Raw genomic sequence first — 21,721 nt, 5'->3', positions numbered from 1 at the left:
ATCTCCAGGGAAGGGCTGGGGAGGGGTTTGGAGAGGCAAATTTTGGCAACATTTACAAAGAAAACTTCCCAGCAATGGAGTGGAGGGTCTGAACTCTCCACGCCTAGATTATGTGAGCAGTGGCTAAATAGCCACCTGCAACCATATACTTTCCAGAGAAATCATCCTTTGGGTCTCCTTTACAAATATCAGTTTCTAAAGACTTAATTCAATCTCAGCTAAAGTAAAAAGGACTGATTATCTTGGCTGAAGACAACTGGTACACCTGGAGGTATTCTGGATTTTAGTAGGTGGTCTTAATGGGGAGAGGGAGGCGGGGGAGAACATCTAATCTGCTGTGATCAAGGAATTTCAGTCAATCTCATGGATGGAAATATTTGAGGAGAGGGAGCCTTCCAAGAACTTCTCCACTTAAAACAGAGCTTATAAACTGGCAGCCTACAGGCCTTTTCTGGTCTGCACATGTTCTTTTTGACCCACACTGCATTTTTTTTTCTTTAACTTAAATTTATAAAAAAAAAATTTATAGCTAGCATTAAAAGTCTAATTTTGCCTAAAAATTCTGATTTTCAACTTGTTAAAAATCAGATCTAGCAACCCTGGGCCTGTGTTTATTAGAAGGCCATGATTATTGGAAGCTAAATAACTTCCTTTTGCAAAAAAAGCACTCTTTCCAGTTCACCGTAGTCCCCACTACTCCCTTTTGTCAGCCCCATATCCAGGCCTAGCCAGAGGTCACATTTAGTGTGGTGCTATGTGTCATTGTATTTACAGTCCCTGTTCTAAAATGTTTAGGATGTTGCCAGCTTCCTCTGTGTGGAGAGCCTTTCTAGGCTTCTCTTCTGATACCCCAAACCAAACCAAACCCAGTGCCATCAAGTTGATTCTGACTCATAGTGACCCTATAGGACAGAGTAGAACTGCCCCATAGAGTTTCCAAGGAGCGCCTGGAGGATTCGAACTGCCGACCCTTTGGTTAGCAGCCGTAGCACTTAACCACTACGCCACCAGGGTTTCCTCTTCTGATATAGGCCCTTTAAAAACATTCCTGATTTCAGTCACAGACTAAACCAAAACCACAAAACCCACTGCCATGAAGTCGATTCTGACTCGTAGCAACCCTACAGGACAGAGTAGAACTGCCCCATAGAGTTTTCCCTGGTAGATTCTAGCTGCCGACTTTTTGGTTAGCAGCTGTAGCACTTAACCACTACGCCACCAGGGTTTCCAGTCACAGATTAGGCAAGCGTACAAAGCAAACAATAACACGGTTATAGTTCAGTCAAGTAGATGAGACCAAATGGGCAACACCTGCCCAAAAGCAGAGACCAGAAGGCAGGAAAGGACAGGAAAACTGGACAAATGGACACGGAGAACCCAACTGAGAAGGGGGAGAGTGCTGACACATTGCAGGGATTACAACCAGTGTCACAAAACAATTTGTGTATCAATTTTTGAATGAAAATGAATTTGCACTGTGAACTTTCACCTAAAACACAATAAAGTAAAAAGAAAGAGCATGCAACATTAAAAAAAAAAAAGCGTGAACAAACTCTTCCTTCTGAGTCAGAAAATTTTACATCTTTCCTTTTCCTCCTTGAAATCACGTTTACATTTTACTTTCCTCCCAGGATTTTATTCTAAAATGATTTTATGCTAGAAAGCCTTTATTAATCACTGTCATACTTCTGTGCAAGAAAAAAATGTATAGGAATTGAAATTCTGTTTTTATTCAATTCTTGTAACCATTAGGCTCTGACTATTAAAAATTTTTCTTTGGAAAAACAACAATGACAAAAAGTTCCTAATTATATGTATTTGCGGATTAGCCTCTGTGTTATTAAGATAATTGACGCAACATTATATTGGCCTTGCCTAGTTTAGCTGCTCTCTAAGAAATGCATCTCTTTGCCTGAGCACCACTTTCCTCTGGTCTTACTTGGCCTCCAACTTGAATAGTTCGCAGTGTACTATCTAAACATTCCAGGAAGGAAGCAATAGGAATCAAGTGTGCAACCTGCCAACTGCTCTACATTTGAAGGTGTGGTGCTCCAGAAATGGAAGGAAGCTATAATTAGCTCTTTGCATTGTCGTTTCAGAAGCAGTTGTATTATTCCTGCTGTGTTGAATTTCCCATTGTGATAAAACTGGGTGAGTTAGCACAAAAAGAAGGCAGTTTTAGGCTTCATGTTTACCATTTGGAAATTAGATGCTTAACACAGCAACCTTCAAGCAACACCGAATAGTAGTTTCCTTTCTTTCACTTTTCATTGTTTTTCGAAGCTCTCATTGTTGACCATTAGTCACCTCTTCTGAATGGACTATTTCATTCTCTGTCTGGCATTTCTCTTCTTTCAAAAATATTTCAATTTGGAGGAAGAAGGAACTTTCACACACTTGGTAAGAATGTAAAATGGCACAACCGCTTTGAAAAACAGGTTTGGCAGTTTGTTAAAAGGTTGAACGTAACGCCTACCAAATCACCGAGGCATTCAACCCCTAGTTATTTACCTAAAAGAAAAGGAAACGTATGTCCATAAAAAGACTTGCATAATATTCATAACAGGTCTATTTACATAGCCAAAAACTGTAAGCGACTCACACTCATCAACAGGTGAATGGATAAATGAATTGTGGTCTAGGTATACAATGGAATAATATTCAGCAATAAAAGTGAATAAGCTTTGGGTAAATCTCAAAATAATTATGGTTCAATCTCAAAATAAGAATGCTTAGTAAAGGAAGCCAGACCCCCCCACCCCCGAAAGAATTGCATACTACGTGATTCTATTTACATAAAATTCTGTAAAATGCCAAGTAATCCGTAGTGACAGAGACCAGATCATTGTTTGCCTGGGAGTCAGGGTGGAGCTGGAGGGGAGCAGGAGGGAGAGATTATAAAGAGGCTGAAGGAAATTTTTGGGTGTGATGGATGTGTTTGCTATCTTCTTGTGGTATTGTCTTGAAACTGTATACACAGGTCAAAACTTATCAAATTGTACACTTTATGTGCAAGTTATTATATGCTGGTTATACCTCAATAATAATCATAACAAATTATGGAAAGCATTACAAAGAATGGAAACTCCAGAACACTTAATTGTGCTCTTGAGGAGCCTGTATATGAATGAGGAGGCAGTTGTTCAAACAGAACAAGAGGAAACCACATGGCTCGAAATGGAAAAAGGTGTGCGACAGGGTTGTATCTTTCACCTTATTTATTCAGTCTGTATGCTGAGCAAATAATCTGAGAAGGTGGACTATATGAAGGAGAACACAGTATCAGGATTGCAGGAAGACTCATTAACAACCTGTGATATGCAGGTGACACAACCTTGCTTGCCAAAAGTGAAGACTTGAAGCACTTACTGACGAAGGCCAAAGACTACAACCTTCAGCATGGATTACACCTAAACATAAAAAAAAAAAAAGAAAATCCTCACAACTGTCACAACTGAACTGACAAAAATCATGATAAATGGAAAAGAAATTGAAGTCAACAATTCATTCTACTTGGATTAACAAACAACCTCCACGGAAGCAGCAGTCTAGAAATCAAGGGACATGTTGCATTGGGTAAAGCTACTGCAAAAAACCTGAAAGTTTTTTAAAAAGTGAAGATGTCACTTTGATGACTAAGGTGTGCCTGACCCAAGCTGTGGTCTTTTCAATCACCTCATATGCATGCAAGAGCTGGAAAATGAAAAAGGAAGACAAAAGAAGAATTGATGCATTTGAATTATGGTGTTGGTGAAGAATATTGAATTTACTGTGGACTGCCAGAAGAACGAACAAGTCAGCTAGAAGAAATACAACCAGCACGCTCCTTAGAAGGTAGGATGGAGAGACTTTGGTTTGCTTACTTTGGACACAGCATCATCAGGAAAGATCATTGGCTAGAAAAGGACGTCAGGTTTGGTAAAGTAGAGGGTCAGAGAAAGCAAGGGAAACCGTCAACGTGATAGATTGACACAATAGCCAGACACACCAACGATCGTGAAGGTGGCGCCAGACTAGGCAATATTTCGTTCCATTATGCCATGAATTGATGTTGACCTGATGGCAACTAGCAACCAAAACAGAACTATAATAAATAAATAGCTACAAAATTTAAATTTTCGGGAATAATTTAGGCACAGAAAGCACTTACTATACATCGGTCTCTACATTTTAGGTGTTACATGCCACATTAAGCATCTCACGGAATAGTAAATTCAAATTCACTCACAAGATACAACATCACAACAATAATTTTGCACAAAAGCCTTCAGTGACCAGTACAAGTAGAGAATATACAAATGTCCCATTTTCAGGTACAGTAAATGATCGATGATCTTTATTGAGGTCATCTGAATTTATTTGTTCTACATTAAAAAAAAAAAAAAGGAAAGGAAGGAACAGAGCAGAACAAGTTTATCAAACTGCTTACTAACCTTATTTTTTTAATTGAGATGATTCACATACCGTAAAATTCACCCTTTTGAGTGGTTTCTAATGTATTCACAAAGTTGTGCGACTGCAAACACCATTTCCAGAGCATTTTCATCACCCCAAAAATAAATCCTATACCCACTGAGGAGTGACTCTCCAATCCCTGTCCCCTGCCCTCAACCCCTAAAACCCCTAGCAACCACTAATCTACTTTCCATCTTTATGGATTTGCCTGTTCTGGACATACAATATATGGCCTTTTGTGTCTGGCTTCTCTCACTTAGCATAATGTTTTCAAGGTTCACCCAGGTTGTAGCACGTATCAATACTTCATTCCTTTTTATGGCTGAATAATATTGCATTGTATGGATGTACCACATTTTGCTTATTTATCTGTTGATGGACATTTGGGTTGTTTCCACTCTTTGACTATTATGAATAACGCTGCTATGAACACTCATGTAGAAGTTTTTGTGTAGACATGCATTTTCGGTTTTCTGGGGTATATACCTAGGAGTCGAATTTCTAGGTCATTGGTAACTCTGTGTTTAACTTTTTGAGTAATTGCTCAACTATTTTTCAAAGTGGCTGCACCATTTTTATTTCTCACCAGCAGTGTATGAGGGTTCCAGTTCCCCCACATCCTGCAACACTTGTAATTATCCTTTTTGTTGTTGTTGTTGTTGTTATAACCATCCTAGTGGGTGTGAAGTGGTACCTCATTGTGGTTTTGGTCTGCATTTCCCTAGTGACTGTTGTCGTTGTTAGTTGCCATAGCTACCTTATGTTTAACAGAATGAAATGTTGCCCAGTCCTGCGCCATCCTCACAGTCGTTGCTAAGTTCGAGCCCATTGTTCTAGCCACTGCATCAGTCCATCTCATTGAAGGTCTACATCTTTTTTGCTGACCCTCTATTTTACCAAGCGTGATGTCCTTCTACAGGGATTGGTCCCTCCTGATGATGCATCCAAAGTAAGCGAGATGACGTCTTGTTATCCTGGCTTCTAAGGAGCATTCTGGCTGTACATCCTCCAAGACAGCAGTCCATTCAATATTCTTCACCAATATCATTATTCAAACATGTCAATTCTTCTTCACTCTTCCTTTTTCATTGTCCAGCTTTCAAATGCATATGAGGTGATTGAAAATACCACGGCTTGGATCACTATGGATTACACCTCAACATAAAGAAAACGAAAATCCCTAATGACTAGAGTTGTTTATCTTTTCATTCACTGACCTGTCGAGCCTCAGAAAATAAACAGGATTACACATGGCTGATACCTGTGTAAATGATCACCTGCACTTCTCCTTTATGCCCCTTCTATATCAACACATGTCATTTATTTATTCATTCATTGAGCTTATGTTGAGACTGACTCAGCCCTGGGTTAGGCACAGCCAAGCGTCCAGAAGAAGTAGAAGTGATGGCTCCTACCATCAGTTAGAAGGGACTACATGGCACCTAACACCACCACCCTCAGGAAGATGAAATTATAATTGAAAACAAAAGTAACAAACTAGTCATAAGGAATATGTATCTTAAAAGATGAAATCAAATGCCATGTTCAGGTGGAAAATTAAATATTTTCTTCTTAAAGCCTCACTCTCCCTAGACACTTCTTATAGAGCTGTAACCCAACAAACATGTGAGGTGTTCATATTTTGAAAGATAGGTTCAGGGCTTTGTGAATAAATGGAGCTAAATCAATATGGCCCGGTTCTAGTGTATCCTGGTTCTCACTTACTGGCAGATTCATCGGACAGGGCTTTGTTACATAACTTGTATGTGTGATGAGCTGACATTCCAGTCAGGCTGCCGGCTCAGATGTTTGGGCTTTCCTGGAAACCACATGTTTGCGCTAACACAGAGATGGTATCAGGCAGAATGGGAGCCCTTGCCTCTGCTCTGGAGTGCTTCCCACAGCATCTTTTTCTCCATCTTCTTCCTTGGCCTGGAGGATTGCATTGTTTGGTTTCCACCATTGCCACATTATGGAATCCTGCTGTCTTGCTTCCTAAAAGCCTGAGGTTGGACCAACCAGAAATGTGGGCAGCCCCTTTATAGAGGACTCAGCAGCTGAACTGGTAATGCTAGAACATGCTGTTAGAGAAGAGAGCTTGGCATGCGGCCTGCATTCTCAGAGTCTTCCCTCCCTCCACTGATATATGAGGAAACGAGAAGGAGTCACAGAAATCAGACAGGAAACTTTGAATCAGCAAAAACTTCGGCCGGTAGATTTCTTTATGTCTGAAACAGAAGTAGGTTTCTAAATACTTACTTGAGTAAATGAGATGCAATTAAATTCCTCCCCAGTGCTTGACACTTAATGCAATGCTAGTTGAACTGATTCAGCGATCAGTCACATGCCAGACAGATAGCCAAATAAGAATATGAAGTCCGTCCCCCTAAACTTGGCAATCATGTGTGTACATCAGCATGCATATCTAACCAGTACCAGTTGCCATCGAGTTGATACCTACCCATGGTGACCCCATGTGTGCAGAGCAGAACTGAGCTCCATAGGGTTTTCACAGTTATGACCTTTCAAAAGCAGATCTCCAGGCCTTTCTTCCGAGATTGGGTGGGTTTGAACCACCAACCTTTCAGTTGGTAGTTAAGTGCTTTAACCATTGCACTACCCAGGGACTAAATGCATATATAAATCCTTAATATTCATGGGACTTATGGTCCTGGAAGACTGCATATGCCCGTAACATTAATCAATATAGATCTAAGCTAAGGCACTTGAACACTTGGATAAGAGTGCCACTTTTGCCACTTACTAATTGTATCACCTTGGGCAAGTCATTTAAAATGGCAGAATCTCAATTTCCTTATTGTTCGGGTCCCTTGGCATGCTGTTCTAAATTTACTCCTTGTAGCGCATGGAGTGCCTCTGGGCTCTTTTACTTAGCTTTCAGTTTTCTTGCTCCCATCTAGACCAGCTCCGCTCTTTCGTAAAATGGGCAAACCTGCTTAACGTGAAAACAAGAAATAAAATTTCTTGAGAAATCACACCACCAACCTCTAAATTAGTCATGTGTCACAAGACAGTGAGTATCCATTTTAGCGCCCGAGTTAAGAACATAATGGTGACAGGCCCGGCATTTGATGCCTGGCAGGCCTAAATGTCTGTTCTGACTCCCGACAGACACCAGCAGGGTGATAGTGCACAAATGGCTTAGCGTCATGGCTTAGGGAGGCTTAAATGGTCTGCACATACAACACTTAGCACAGGGCCTGGCGTACCATGAGAGTACAATGACATCAGTTATTATTATCTCAGCAAACATGGCCCCTAAATGGGTTTCCTGGGAATGAAGGTGACATACACTCCTGAAACATATTAAACTTTGGAAGAATCCCACATGCTAGTCCTCTAAGCTCATCCTTCCCTCAACAAAAATCTCCATTTGGATAGCAATTTACAGTTTAAAATCCACTTTCACTAACAGTGCATTTTTTTCCTCTGACTTTTAGTCTGTTTGTCTTTTTATATGTTACACGGCATTATCCCAACCCCCAGTTTTTGTAGGCTGACAAAAATAAAAGAAAATGAGGCATTGGCTATTCGTCACCATGAAGCTTAATCAAATATTCCTCAATATGTAGCTAATTAATTACTTGGCTTTTTTTCCTTGGCAGGGCTATTAAAGAGGATAGTTGTTTTTACTTTTGAAGAATTTAATTTGTATATATTAATTAATTATCCAGATAATTAATTAATTATTAATTATATATTTGTATATATTAATTCAACATGCATTATGCCAATATGAAATTAATATGCAGGGCTGGAGACCTGTGAGATTCACTGTCTCTTCTATTCAGTGAGAAATGACTGCTACACTGAGGGACCAACGTTAGTTCAAACAGGTGATGCTTGACAACTGACCACCGTTAAGCAAGACCCCGATTTGTTCGCTAAAGTTCGTTGTGCTCCTGTACACCCAGCATTGATAGGAGTTCCACAACAGTATCAACAACCCCTCACTTAAAGGAGCTTTTTTTCTGGCTGGGTAAGAAAAAAAGGAAGGACCGTCCAAGCCAGTACATAATTACGTGCTACGTTGTCCAACACAGGGCAGTGGTTTCCAAAGAATCTCACATACTTCGAGCTCTGAAGAATTCCTTTCAGGGGAGTCCAATATGTAGGAGACATAAAAGAGGAGATGAGTTGATTGAAGGGGCGGTGGAGAGCCCCATCCCTCTGGCCCCCTCTGGCTGCAGAGATTACAGTTGTAAAAGCGCCTGGACTTGAAAGATGGGTAAGATCTGAACGGACAGAGAGGAAGGAGGAAGGCATTCCAGGTAGGAGAAGCGGCAAGAACAATAAGGTAGGAACTCAGACTAAGAAGTAATATGCCTTCCTCGTGAATACCGATTGGGGATGAGTTGGTAAGTGGTAAAAGTCACCCATATGATTGCTTTTGGTTTCCAACCTAAATTAATTTTTGAATATTTGAAGCCTGATGAAACAGCAAAGGCCCTAAATCAAGGCAGATGGGCAACTTAAGGTTAACAGCCTGCAGTCAGATAACGTGTCTTGCCATTATGCTCTTCGTTTCAGAGTCATTTCAAGTAGTCGTGAGAGGAAATGGCTTTCGACATGCCCGCAACGTCGACAGGGTCCTCTGCAGCTTCAGGATCAACGACTCAGTCACACTCAGTAAGTCTTGCCAAGGTTGGGGTTTGTGCTTCAGGGAAGGGTGCTCCCAGCCGTCTGTTCTAGCAAGGCCACCCACATAAGAGTGTACAGAAAAGGGCCTCCCCTGCTGGTAAGACCCCCCACAAGGGCACAGCTAGCCCCGAGAGTGTCTTTGTTCTAACTGGAAAAAGCACCCCTTCAGACAGACACAGCCCCATGGGTGCCCGGCTTGGTGAGCAGAACGAGGCTGGACATGAGCCCTGTCTTAGTTTCCTAGACCTGCTGTAATAGAGATACCACAAGTGGGTGCCTTTAATGAACAGAAATTTACTTTCTCACTGTTTAGGAGGCTAAAAGTCAGAATTCAGGGTATGGCTCTAGGAGGAGGTCCTTCTTTGTCTATTTTAGCTTCTAAAAAAAAAAAACCAAATCCATGGCCTTCAAGCCGATTCTGACTCATAGCAATACTATAGGACAGAGTAGAACTACCCCATAGGATTTCCAAGGAGCGGCTGCTGGATTTGAACTGCCGACCTCTCGGTTAGCAGCCATGTTTAACCACGGCACCAACGAGGCTCCGTTTTAGCTTCTAGTAGCCAGCAATCCTTGGAGTTCCTGGGCTTCTAGATTCATCTGCCTGTGTCATCAGAGGATGTCTGTCTTTCCCCTGTGTGTGTCTCTGTGTCTATTCTGGGCTTTAGGTAGCTCAGAAGTGATTAGATTTAGGACCCTTTTCTTCTCTGGTGTGGCCTCATTAACATAACAAAAGAAAACCTCTATTTCTAAACAGGGTCATGTTTATAGATACAGAGGTTAGGATTTTAACACATATATTGGGGGAACTCAATACAATCCATAGCAAGCCCTGGATCCCTCCACAACCTACACAGCCATAGCGGCGGCCCCACGCTAGCCTCAGGAGGCAGCAGGGACCTTGTTTCCTAGGCCACTAACATCTGTACTAAGTCTTTCTCCAGTGACAATGTTAGAGCTGGCTGATTAAAGCGTATGAAGCTTGGTGGTTTTTATCCAAGTACTGGGGACTCTGAAGGGTAAGAGTGAAAAATAGATGGTCTAAACTTAAACCAACAGCCAAGCTATTAGGCTTGCATGTGTAGATTCTGTGTAGATTTTTTTTTTTTTTTTAATCTGGACGATTCTCGCTTGGAGTAGCCAAGAAGCTCTCATCATGGTGAATACCTTAGTGAAATACAGGAATATGGAAGTAAAGCTAAATGCATTTCATGCGAAAAACGAATGATCATAACATTGGCACTCTCAGAAGACATTCATAGTAGGCAAGTTCTTAATTTGAAGAAATGTGTGATTCTTGAAGCTGTCCAGGAGAGATGGGCAGACTGACAATGGGAAGATAGACGCCAGCGACTCTGGCTATTGCTTACATCTGGCATACTTCGCACAGACAATTATTGATTCAGGGTTTGCTTATCACAACAGTAATCGTACAGTAATAAATCCTGCATTTTCCATGTACTTTCTAAACTCTTCACGTCTTTTTGACGTGACAGCCCTAAGGGGTAGAAAGAGCCAGGAGGGCAGGGGCGAAGCTCATGTTTATTGATTAACACTCACCCCACCAGGCTCTTTACGTGTGCCATCTAGTCTGGTCCTCCTAATAGCCTTATGAAGTAGATATTGTCCTGTTTCTGTTGAAGAAGAATTGAGAAGTATGCCTCTTTTTCCTCCTTGACATATTCGAATTCACTGGAATATTTAAACAGACACAAGCAGTGGCTTCCTCACAAACATCTGGAATTCCTGACCTTGGAATAATTCCAAACATTTGAAGCATTCAGTTAGTTTTCTTAATGTTTGGAAATGCTCTCACATATACAAAAAGTACCTGGGTTTTTTTTGTTTTTTTTTTTTTTTTTGGATATTTTTATTTTAAACTGCCCCCATGGTAGTCATAATGTGGAGTCCCTGGGGGGTGCCAATGGTTAACGCAGTCAGCGCTGACCAAAAGGCTGGAGGTTCAAGTCCACCCAGAGGTGCTTCAGAAGAAAAGCCTGGAGATCTGCTTCCTAAAAATCAGCCACTGAAAACCCTGTGGAGCACAGTTCTGCTCTGATACACATGAGGTCACCATAAGTTGATTCCAACTCTACGGCAACTTTTTTTTTTAATTACGTTGTGAAAATGGAACTCGTGCCCCCTGTACAATCCGTCTTCTGTTTCCCTTTCCCTGGTGATCTCGCTGAAGTTTGCCTTCACTTTCTGTCTTAACCTGAAATCCCAAATCTAAGATCAAAAACTGCTTAGGGTTTAACTCAAAGATATCAATATTCTTCCAAAGAAGACTTCCCAGGTAAGCCGAGCTTTTAGAACAGCCCCCGCCGAAGACAAATGGAAGTAGGGTGGTAAGGGGAGAACCTGCCCTATATTCCTTTGCTAAAAGGTTACACAGTGATGCTGTGTCAAGGTGAAATGAAATGCAAATTACTATGGAGTTGTAGAGTGGCGTTTGGAAAGCGCATTTTCCAGCTTTTCCATGAAATTTTATTTCTTGGGAAACCAGCCTGTCCTTTTTCTGCCTTCTCTCTTTCTTTCCTAATACATACTTGCAAACACATGTGTAGAATCTTCCCACCTCACTTAGATTCAGAAAGAAATAGAGGTTGTTGGGATGGATGGATATTTGGCTTAAATCACAAACCTAATTGTGGATCCACCACAGTGCTGACAGTTTGGAGAAGAGAAAGCCAGTGAATAAATCACTTTATACATGGCTAGCAACACTCCTGAATTCAAACATAAAACCTACTCCCACTGTCAAGTCATATAGCCATGAAAAAACATTCTAAGCAAAGGGGAAATATTAGAGTTTGGATAAAGCACATGGCTTTATTTATTAATTCACCTATGTATTCATTTCCATTCAGCAAATAATATGAGCAATAAACTATGAAGGATAGAAAAGATAAATAAATTTTAAAATGTAGCATGCTGTTAATATTTTTAGCAACCTTTTGGCTGCAATAGTCTCTTTTGATTCTTCCCTATAATTTAGATTCCTTTCCTTTTTCCATTTCCCTTTCCCACTACCAGATCCCAAGTTTTAAAATGTCATCTGTTTTCATTTTGATATTATATATTGCCCCCCCTCAAGGTTTTTTCATAAATGTTGCATTATATTTTGTAACAAAAAGACAAAATAAGTGCTATCATTATTATCAGAAAAAGACTAATTGAAGGGCCTTGTATAGAATGAAGCTAAGGCTGCATTGGCTTTAGGTCATTCAAATATGATACAGGCCTCAGAGTCCACAAAAAATAATACAGTAACAAGTTATATGAAGAAAAGATTATAAAATATAAGAGAACAGATTGAAAAATTAGATTTATAGTACCAACCAAAACCAAGCCCATTGCCATTGAGTGGATTCCGACCCATAGTGATCCCATAGGACAGAGTAGAACTGCCCCATAGGGTTTCTGGGGAGCAAATGGTAGATTCGAACTGCTAACCTTTTGGTTATATATATATATGTGTATATGTATATATATATATTTTAAATAGCTATGACCATTCTTTAAAATTTATCATGCCAAGACACATAAAATGCCAATATATTAATGCCAAAAAGTAGGAATTATTCAGGTACATTCTTATATGATAAATATAACCAGAAAATTTAAAACATATGTTAATACCTACTTCTGTCCTCCTTTCCCTGCTTGTCTTAGGCTGGTTTTTCTAAAGAAGCAAAACCAGTGAAGCATATAAATATATAGAGAGAGAAATTTATATCAAGGAAATGGCTCACGCAGTTGTAGAGGCTGGAAAATCCCAAGTCTGTAGGTCAGGCTGGGGGCTTCTCCTGACTCATGTAGCTGCAGGGACTGGCAAACCTAAGATTGGCAGGTAAGATGGCAGGCCACTGACTCACAACCTTCAGAGGCTGACAAATCTCAAGATTGGTAGGTAAACTCAAGTCCCAAGCACTGGAGGCCAGGTGAATAGGGGCCAGCTGCAGGATCCAGAGTGAGCAAAAGCCAGCAAGTTTTGCCAGAAAGTCCACCTATATTGGATGCAGGCCACACCCCCAAGGAAGCTCCCTTTCAGCTGATTGGCTGCTCATAACGGATCTCATCACGGATGTGATTACATTATATTAGATCTTATTTTGCAGGTGATTACATCATTACGTAGCTGCCAAACTATATCAAAACTGCCGAACCACTGAGAATCATGGCCCAGCCAAGTTGACACACAACCTTAACCATCACACTGCTTTAAAATAAAATCAATTGACTGCTTAGAAATTTAAAACAATTTCTGGATTTAGGGTCAATGTAGTAGATTAAGCTAACACCAGTGGGCTCCCTTCCAGAAATTCTGGATAAAATATGATCTTAAAAATTCTAACACACAGCCTTGCTCACAGGAAAGAAGGGGAAATCTCCAGGTACAGGAAACAAAAAGGGAATGCAAAGCATAAGCAGCAATGGATAGTGGTAGTAGCTGCACAACAGATAAATGTAATTAATATCAGTGAATTGTATATGTAAAAAATGTTGAAATGGCAAATGGTTTGTTGTAGATATATCTTACCAAAAAAAAAAAAAAATCCCAAGCAGGAATCAGGAGGCTCCAGGCTCAGGGGTCTATAGACTGTCATCTTAATGCTGATGCAGATATAGGATATGAGGCCACAGATCCATGTAAGGCAGCGGGCAAGATCAATGCCCCCTGCAGAAATCAGACTCCAAAGGCTTGTACCACACATGAAATGGGGACTAGAAAAGCTGCTCAGAGGCTCAACAAGCAGAGGAACAAAATCCACAGGTATGAAATAAAATGTTATACCACCCACATAGCACAGAAACACCAAGTCAAGAAACTAAGCCCCAAACATGTCCATGACAATTCTGATCCCTGTACCCCTGGTAGAGGTGATGCATGTGTGTCTTGTAGGAACCTTCCACACAGCCCACAGCCTACAGCACTCCTGCAGCATATACCTCCTTTGGAGGTGGGCTCACAGCAAAAAATAACAAAGCATGTAAAGAAAGGTGAAAGAAATAGGAGAATAAGCAAGAAGAGAAGATTGGAGAACAATTTTTGAAAGCAATGTAGAATGTTTAAAGTGTATAAAGAGAAAACAGATCATAGAATAAGAACACTCAATTAAGGCAGATTTGCAAAAGAATCTAGTAGAGTTTCTAGAATTGAAAAAGTTTATTTACTGAAATACAACTTAATAGATGGATTAAACAGTGCGAGTAAATTCAAAAGAAGATAAAATGCATGAACTAGAAGAGAGCTATGAGGAATTCCCACCTCACAACAAAAGACCCAGATTATTTTCACCTAAGTTTTATCAGACTGTAAGGGAGCCCTACCTGATACATATTGTTTCAGAGAAAAGAAACAGAATATTTTTTAATTTCATTCTATGATAATAATCTTTACTTTTAGAAAACTGGACAAGGGCACTGAAAGAAGAGAATATTTGAGAGTAAGCTCACCGATGAAAAACATCAAAATAAAATATTGACAATGTATTTTAAAAGGACAAAGAAAAGCTATGACATTATTGAGGAAGAGAGTCTGCATCTTACACAGCAAAACAATTGATGCAGACAAGAGTATCGTCCATTGCAAATTTTTTAAAAATACTTTTAGTTACGAAAGTAGGAATAGCATTAAGTCTTCTTTAACATAATAATGTATCTAGATATTTGAGATTAAAAAATGCAGCGTCATTCTAATGGTAACTCCCTAATTAGAGTTATTCATTTTAAAATTACAAAGAAAAAAGCAGAACAACCCATTTCACCACTGTTATTTGATGTTTATCTAGAAATTCTAGCAGTGCTGTCCAATAGAGCCTTCTGCGATTATGGAAATGTTCTATCATGGTAACCAGTATGGTAGCCAGTAGTCACATGTGGTTGTTGAGCCCCTGAAATCTGGCTAGTATGATTGAGAAACTGAATTTTTAATTTTACCTAATGTTAAACCACTGCCATTGAGTCAATTCCGACTCATAGTGACCCTATAGGACAGAGTAGAACTGCCCCATAGAGTTTCCGAAGAGCGCCTGGTGGATTCAAACTGCCGGCCTTTTGGTTAGCAGCTATAGCCCTTAACCACTACGCCACCAAAAAAAAAAAAAAAACCCAGCGTTGGTTAATTAATATAAATTTAAGTAGACGCATGTGACAAGTAACAGGAAAACTAATCAGAGATATTAATACAGGGAAGAGAGAGCCAAAATCATTACTTTAACATGATGATTTTATCTTCCTGGAAAACTAAAAAGAGTCAACAGAATTACTGTACTAATAAGGCCAGTCAGCTGGATGATTTCAAAATGAATATCTTACTTACATAACCATCAATAGCTTTGTCAGAGTTCAGCAATGATCAGTTAGAAAACATAACAAGAAAAATGTAACAACAACAAGTAAAATCTAGTAAAAACTGATTTAACCAAATTTTTAAAGACGTGAAGTTCTAAAATTTTGTGAGGGGTATAAGGAAAGCTTGAGTAAATGGAAATACTATAGACTCATGGATAGCACAGAGTCTGGAGCCAAACCACCTATGGAAAGAATCCTGGTTCTGTCATGTCTAACTGGGTGATCATGGGCAACTTATTTGACTTCTCCGTGCCTCAGTTTCCCTATCTGTAAAATGGAGATGGCAATAATAACGCCTATATTGTGCGGTTGTTATGAGGTCTAAAATTTGTGTGGGACTTAGAAGACCATCTGGCACACAGTAAGCAACCAATTAGTGTTATAGCTGCTAGTATTAATTAATTTTTATTGCTATTACTGTTATTAAATGGAATGGCAACTGGATATGGTAAAGACATCAGTTGTCTTCAAATTATTATTTACATTTAATACAATCCCACTAAAAATTCCAGTGGGATTTTTTAAGTTAACGAAATGATTCTAAAATTTATGTGGAAGAAAAACCTACAAGAATAGCCAAGAAAAATGTGGAAACTTGCCGTAGTTGATTTTAAGATGTATTTTAAAAAGTTACAGTAATTGAATCAATGTATGTATGACTGGTGCCACAATAGGCAAACTGAACACTGGAACAGGAAAAAGAAAATCCATAAACAGAGCCAAACACTTATGTGAATTTAGTATATAAGAAAATGACCTTTCAAAACAGTGGGGGAAAGAATGGATTATTCAAATATAGTGTTGAGACAACTGGCCAACCACTTGGAAAAACAATTAAGTTAGATTTTTATCTCACACCTTACATTTAAAACAAATTCCAGATGAGCTAAAAATTTAAATGTGACATGAAACTATAAAAATTCTAGAAAGAAGCAAAAATAAATGTTTACATAATCTTCCCGTGGGAAAGAACTTTTTAAGACCAACACTAAAAGGAGGTCCCATGAAGGAAAAATCTGAGAGTTTGAATACATATTTTTAAATTCCTCTATTAGATTAAAAAAAGTCAAAAGGGGGACAGAAAATGGACAAAATTATAAGAAATACGGCAAACAAAGGGGCAATAGCCTTAGCATAGGGATCACTGAAAATCAGTAGAGAAGAAGTTGAACTCCTCAATGGGTTAAAGGTGGGAAAATGGACTTTACAAGAAAAATAATGGTCAATAAACATGAGAAAATGCTCCAGGTAACCAAGGAAATGCAAATTGAGATACCAATTGTCATTTTTACTATATCAAATTGGCAGATATTAACAAAATACAGTGCTCAGTATTGGCAAGGATGTAGAAGAATAAGTATTTTCATTCAATGTGAAAGATTACAATGGTGAAGACCATGGCAGGAAATTCTTAAATGGGTCAACTGCTTTTATACAGTTTTTTAACCCAGACTCTCAATTTCAGCTTCATCAAAAGGAAATGATTGGGGGTGTTTACAAAGATTTAGCTACAAGGATGTAGCAAAAAATAAATAAATAATATCAGCCAAAGACTGAATGGGCCCATGGAACAAAGCAAGACTAAAGGGGCACACCAGCCCTGGGGCAGGGACTGGAAGGTAGGAGGGAACAGGAAAGCTGGTAATAGGGAACCCAGGGTTGACATGTCATGGGGATGTTAAACAATGTCATACAACAATATGTGTACTAACTCTTTGATGAGAAACTAGTTTGTTCTGTAAACCTTCATCTAAAGTTGAATTAAAAAAAATTAGCAAAAAATAAATATATATATATATGAAGAAGAAAGAGAGCAAGAAAGAAAACAAATAAACCCAACCTAAATAAAAAAAAATTTTGTTTTTTTTTTAAATGGTAACAACATAAATGTTTAACAATAGGGAGTCTATTATATACATTATGCTTCACTCCTGAAATAGAATGTTATTAATTCCTTTTAAATAATGTTGGAGAAGAATAATTAGTAATGTGGGAAAATGTTAATAACATAGCATCATGTGTTAAAAAATAAGTAGTAAAACAGTACCTCTATATTATTTTTCTTTTACGCACACACATTTATATGTAGAGGGAGAAAGAGATTTGAAGGGAGTACATCAAAATGTTAACAGTAGTTACCTCTGAATGAGAGACCACTATTAATTTTGATTTTCTTTTTTATATCTCTGTTTTCTAACTTTCTGCCATCAACATGTGTCCCTTATGTAATAAGGAAAAAAAACCACACACACACACAATAGTAATTTAAAATTTAAGAGTTCTGGGTAATTATTTAGGCCTTGCACACACATCTTAAGCTGAGCATTTGGTTGGCTCTCTAGTCAACAGGCTGAACTCAATTCTGGCAAAAAAAAAAAAAAAATCTTGGAAATCTTCACACAATCTTTATTTATTTTGGCTGCACTTCTTCCTACTTCAGTATTCAGTGTCTTGTGCCAAGAAAATATTCATTTTCATTGGAAATCATTTGCAGAGATACTAGAATGCTAAGAAGAAGACACTGGAGAATGAGCTGAAGAAGTGATCCATTTTAATGCACAGTATGTTAAAAAATGGACATCTTACTAATGCAATCATGAAACACATGCTAGAGTATTCTAGTGCTGCAAAGAGACACATGAGGTATGACTACAAACAGAGGAAACTGATTTTGAATAAACTCACTATAATTCACTTTGTAGGCCATATGAGAAATCAGTTTCATGGTTTATAGGCACACTTTTTTTTTTTTTTAAGTGAAAGTTTACAATGCAAAGCAGTTTCTCATACAAAAACTTATACATACATTGTTATGTGACCCTAGTTGCTCTCCCTACCGTGTGACAGCACACTCCTTCTCTCTACCCTGTATTTTCTGTGTCCATTCAACCAGCTTCTGTCCCCCTCTGCCTTCTCATCTCGCCTCTGGACAGGAGCTGCCCACATAAGCCAAGAAGCACACTCCTTACCAGTATCATTTTATGTCTTATACCCCAGTCTAATCTTTGTCTGAAGAGTTGGCTTTGGGATGATATTGGCCCCTCTGAGGGTATTTTCTCAAAGCGAGCACTAGTCATGAGGGCAATTCAAAGAGAAGCACTCCATAGAGGGGGAAGAGAGGCAACACTCATTCAGATGAAGACGTTCCAGTGTGTTTGTTTTTACAAATCTGCCCAGTTATCTGGAAACTTCACTTCATCTTAGAAAAACTCTGGGCCTGGGGCTGCTGTGTGCCCCCCGAGAAATCATTAAAACACACCAAAAAAAAAAAAAAATTTTTTTTTTCTATGGTGGCAGACCACCACCTGTCTGTCACTTTGTCCTACTGTGGTGGCTTGCATATTGCTATGATACCAGAGGTACTGGTATTTCAAATGCCAGTAGGGTCACCTGTGGTGGACAGGTTTCAGCAGAGCTTCCAGACTAAGGCAGACTAGGATGAAAGGCCTGGTGATGTGCTTCCAAAAACTAACCAATAAAAACCTTAAGGGTCAGAAGAGAATATTGTCCAAAATAGTGCTGGAAGGTGAGCCCCCAACATTGGAAGATACTCAAAATACACACATGCGTACCACAGCGTGGCAACCATTTCTGGGCCTCCATTGCTACTCAAGCATGCAGTCAGGCTCTCCTTCCCACCTCTCTTCTGAGTTGCTGTGTAAGTTTGTGTCCTTAAAGAGCAGGCAGCTTTCCTCACAACCCATGGCCGTGGTTGTTAGAAGGCTTTAGCCATTTTGGTAGACTCATCCTTCAATCTCAATTCCTAAGGTAAAATCCTTGCAAACCCAGCAGTGCACACAGCTCCAAGCCTTCAAGTGTCAGGACACACCTTATGCATGAATCCTGAATTGTCCTCTGCCTGGTAAACAAAGCTTTAAAACATGTATTTATTCTTAGCAAATTACAGCTGTCTTAAGTGCAGCACTGATTCTGACCTCGAGATTACATAACTTTTAAAGGCAAATGCTTTTCTTAGGAGATAATTTGTAAGTTTTATAAATATATGTCAACAGGGAAGAATTTTTTGGTGTAGATTTATTGAGAGGGGAAATACTTTGCAAGAGGCCCGATCCCCATTAAGTTGATTGTGTTTTCTTGCAATGCCTAAAACAGACAGAGGTGAATGTCAGATACCAAAATATTATATGCAGTGTGGTCCAAATTGTGTAAAAATACTATATATTCAAATGCATTTTTAAAAAAATCTTTAGAGTATACCCTAAAGCAGTGTTGATCACTGAGAGGATTGCCAAGAATTTTAATTACTTTTTTAAAAATATGTTTCTGTATTTCCCAGACATTTTATACTAAACATGTATTTTTATAATTAACAAAAATACCAATAAATATGGGTAGAAAATAATTTACATTCAGAGAAATAAAACTGTGTTGATGACCAGTTCTAAGTGCTGGTATGCCCAGAGCTGTGGATGTTCCAGTCCGCTGCTGGGCTTGGGAATGTGTGAACCCAACAAAGATAGACAATCCAGAGACCAGCAGAGCTGCCAAAGACAATCCAGAGACCAGGACAGCTGCCAGATCCCATCCCTATGCTCCTCTGAGAATGGACGCATGGTCCCTCACCTTTACTTCTTCTCCTTCTGGGACCATGATATAATTTTGATCCTCGTGAACACATTGACCAAATTAACTCATTTCATTTTCTTCCAAGACTGCCCTCACCTCGGAGCCCTGTGTTGGTTTTTATGTGTAAGACTGCTCTACACCCCCTCAATCACATCATCTCAGAACCTCAGCAGCAATGTATGTCCCATTTCTGAAGTGTGCCATTTAAGTTACAAAGTTCCATCAAAGCCAAAGAATGGCTGAGGTGCTGTGGCACACCCACCATTAGGAAAACTGAACCATTTATACCTTCATGGAGGAATTTATCAAGAAACTCTCTCCTTTTCAGGACTTTACTTCCAATGTCCTTCCAGCCTTTACTCCCTCTCTACCTTTTCTACCAATCGTTTTGTAACAACTCTGAGCTTTTCTGAACATTCCACCAGTACCTTAAGGAGCTGTACACTACCCACTGTATCTGTAGGCCCCTCTACAATAAGCCAGAGAAGGATATAAAGCCATGGTAGACATTATGCCAGGGTTTCTAATCTCAGCACTATTGACATTTGGGGCCAGAGAATTCTTTGTTGTCGGGGACTGTCCTGTGCATTGTAGGAAGTTTAGCACTATCCCTGGCCTCTACCCACTAGATGGTGGTGGTACCACTCCCCACCCCAGTTGTGACAACCAAAACTGTCTCTAAAAAAAAACAAACCAAACCTCTTGCTGTGGAGTCTATTCTGACTCATAACGACCCTACAGGACAGAATAGAACTGCCCCATACGGTTTCCAAGAAGTGCCGGGTGGATTCGAATTGCTGACCTTTTGGTTAGCAGTAGTAGCTCTTAACCACTACGCCACCAGCATTTCCAGAACTGTCTTTAGACTTTGCCAGTTGTCCCCTGATAATTCTTTGTTGTGGGGTACTATCCTGTATATTGTGGGACAGTTAGCATGAGCTCTGACCTCTACCCACTAGAAGCCAGTAGCATCACCCTTCTAGTTGTGACAACCAGAACCATCTCCAGACATCGTCAATTGTCCCCTAGGTGGCAAAATTGCACCCAGTTGAGAATCACTGCACTATATGCATGTCCACAGATCCCATTTGGGTAGATGACTTGCTTCATGTCATGCCTGTATTATATAGCCCTGACACAACATGGTAGATAAGTTGTATGACCCACTCAGTTTGCATGCGCGTTCACATCTTGTGTTTTATGGGTACCTCAGACAATAAGCCCAGCAATACCTGACCTTAGTAATGACAGTTAACATTTGCTGAATCCTTTTATATGCTACATATCGTGCTAAACACTTAGTAATATCATCTCATTAAAATTTACAGCCTATGAAATGAGTATTATTCTGGGTGGTGCAAAAGGTGAACGTGCTCAGTTGCTAACCAAAAGGTTGGCTGTTCGAGTCCACCCAGAGGCTCCTTGGAGGAAAGGCCTAGCGATTTACTTCTGAAAAAATCAGCAATTGAAAACCCTCCTGAGCACAGTTCTTGCCATGAGTTGCCACGAGTCAGTATCGACTAGACGAAAACCCTGAGTTATGGATAATGTTACAAGCTTTGCCCGAGGCTACATAGCCAGTGGGTGGCAGGGCTGTGATTGGCCCAGGCTCTTAATGTTCTCACTATTCTTTTCCTACTCCAACCTGATTCAGGGAACA

General features: G+C 39.6%; 1 protein-coding gene across 1 annotated transcript in view; it reads left to right on the top strand.

The window, feature by feature from the left end:
- ANTXR1 (ANTXR cell adhesion molecule 1) overlaps positions 1–21,721 on the top strand; it is a 258,803-nt gene that overhangs the window by 78,337 nt on the left and 158,745 nt on the right. Inside the window, exon 10 of the mRNA XM_049856413.1 lies at positions 9,007–9,105. Coding sequence (XP_049712370.1) covers positions 9,007–9,105 — 99 coding nt within the window. The remainder of the gene's footprint in view (positions 1–9,006; positions 9,106–21,721) is intronic.

This window comes from Elephas maximus, chromosome 17 (genome assembly GCF_024166365.1).
Source record: "Elephas maximus indicus isolate mEleMax1 chromosome 17, mEleMax1 primary haplotype, whole genome shotgun sequence".
NCBI lineage: Eukaryota > Metazoa > Chordata > Mammalia > Proboscidea > Elephantidae > Elephas > Elephas maximus.
The sequence above is the reverse complement of the archived record's forward strand: the minus strand, read 5'-3'. Positions and strand labels throughout refer to the sequence as shown.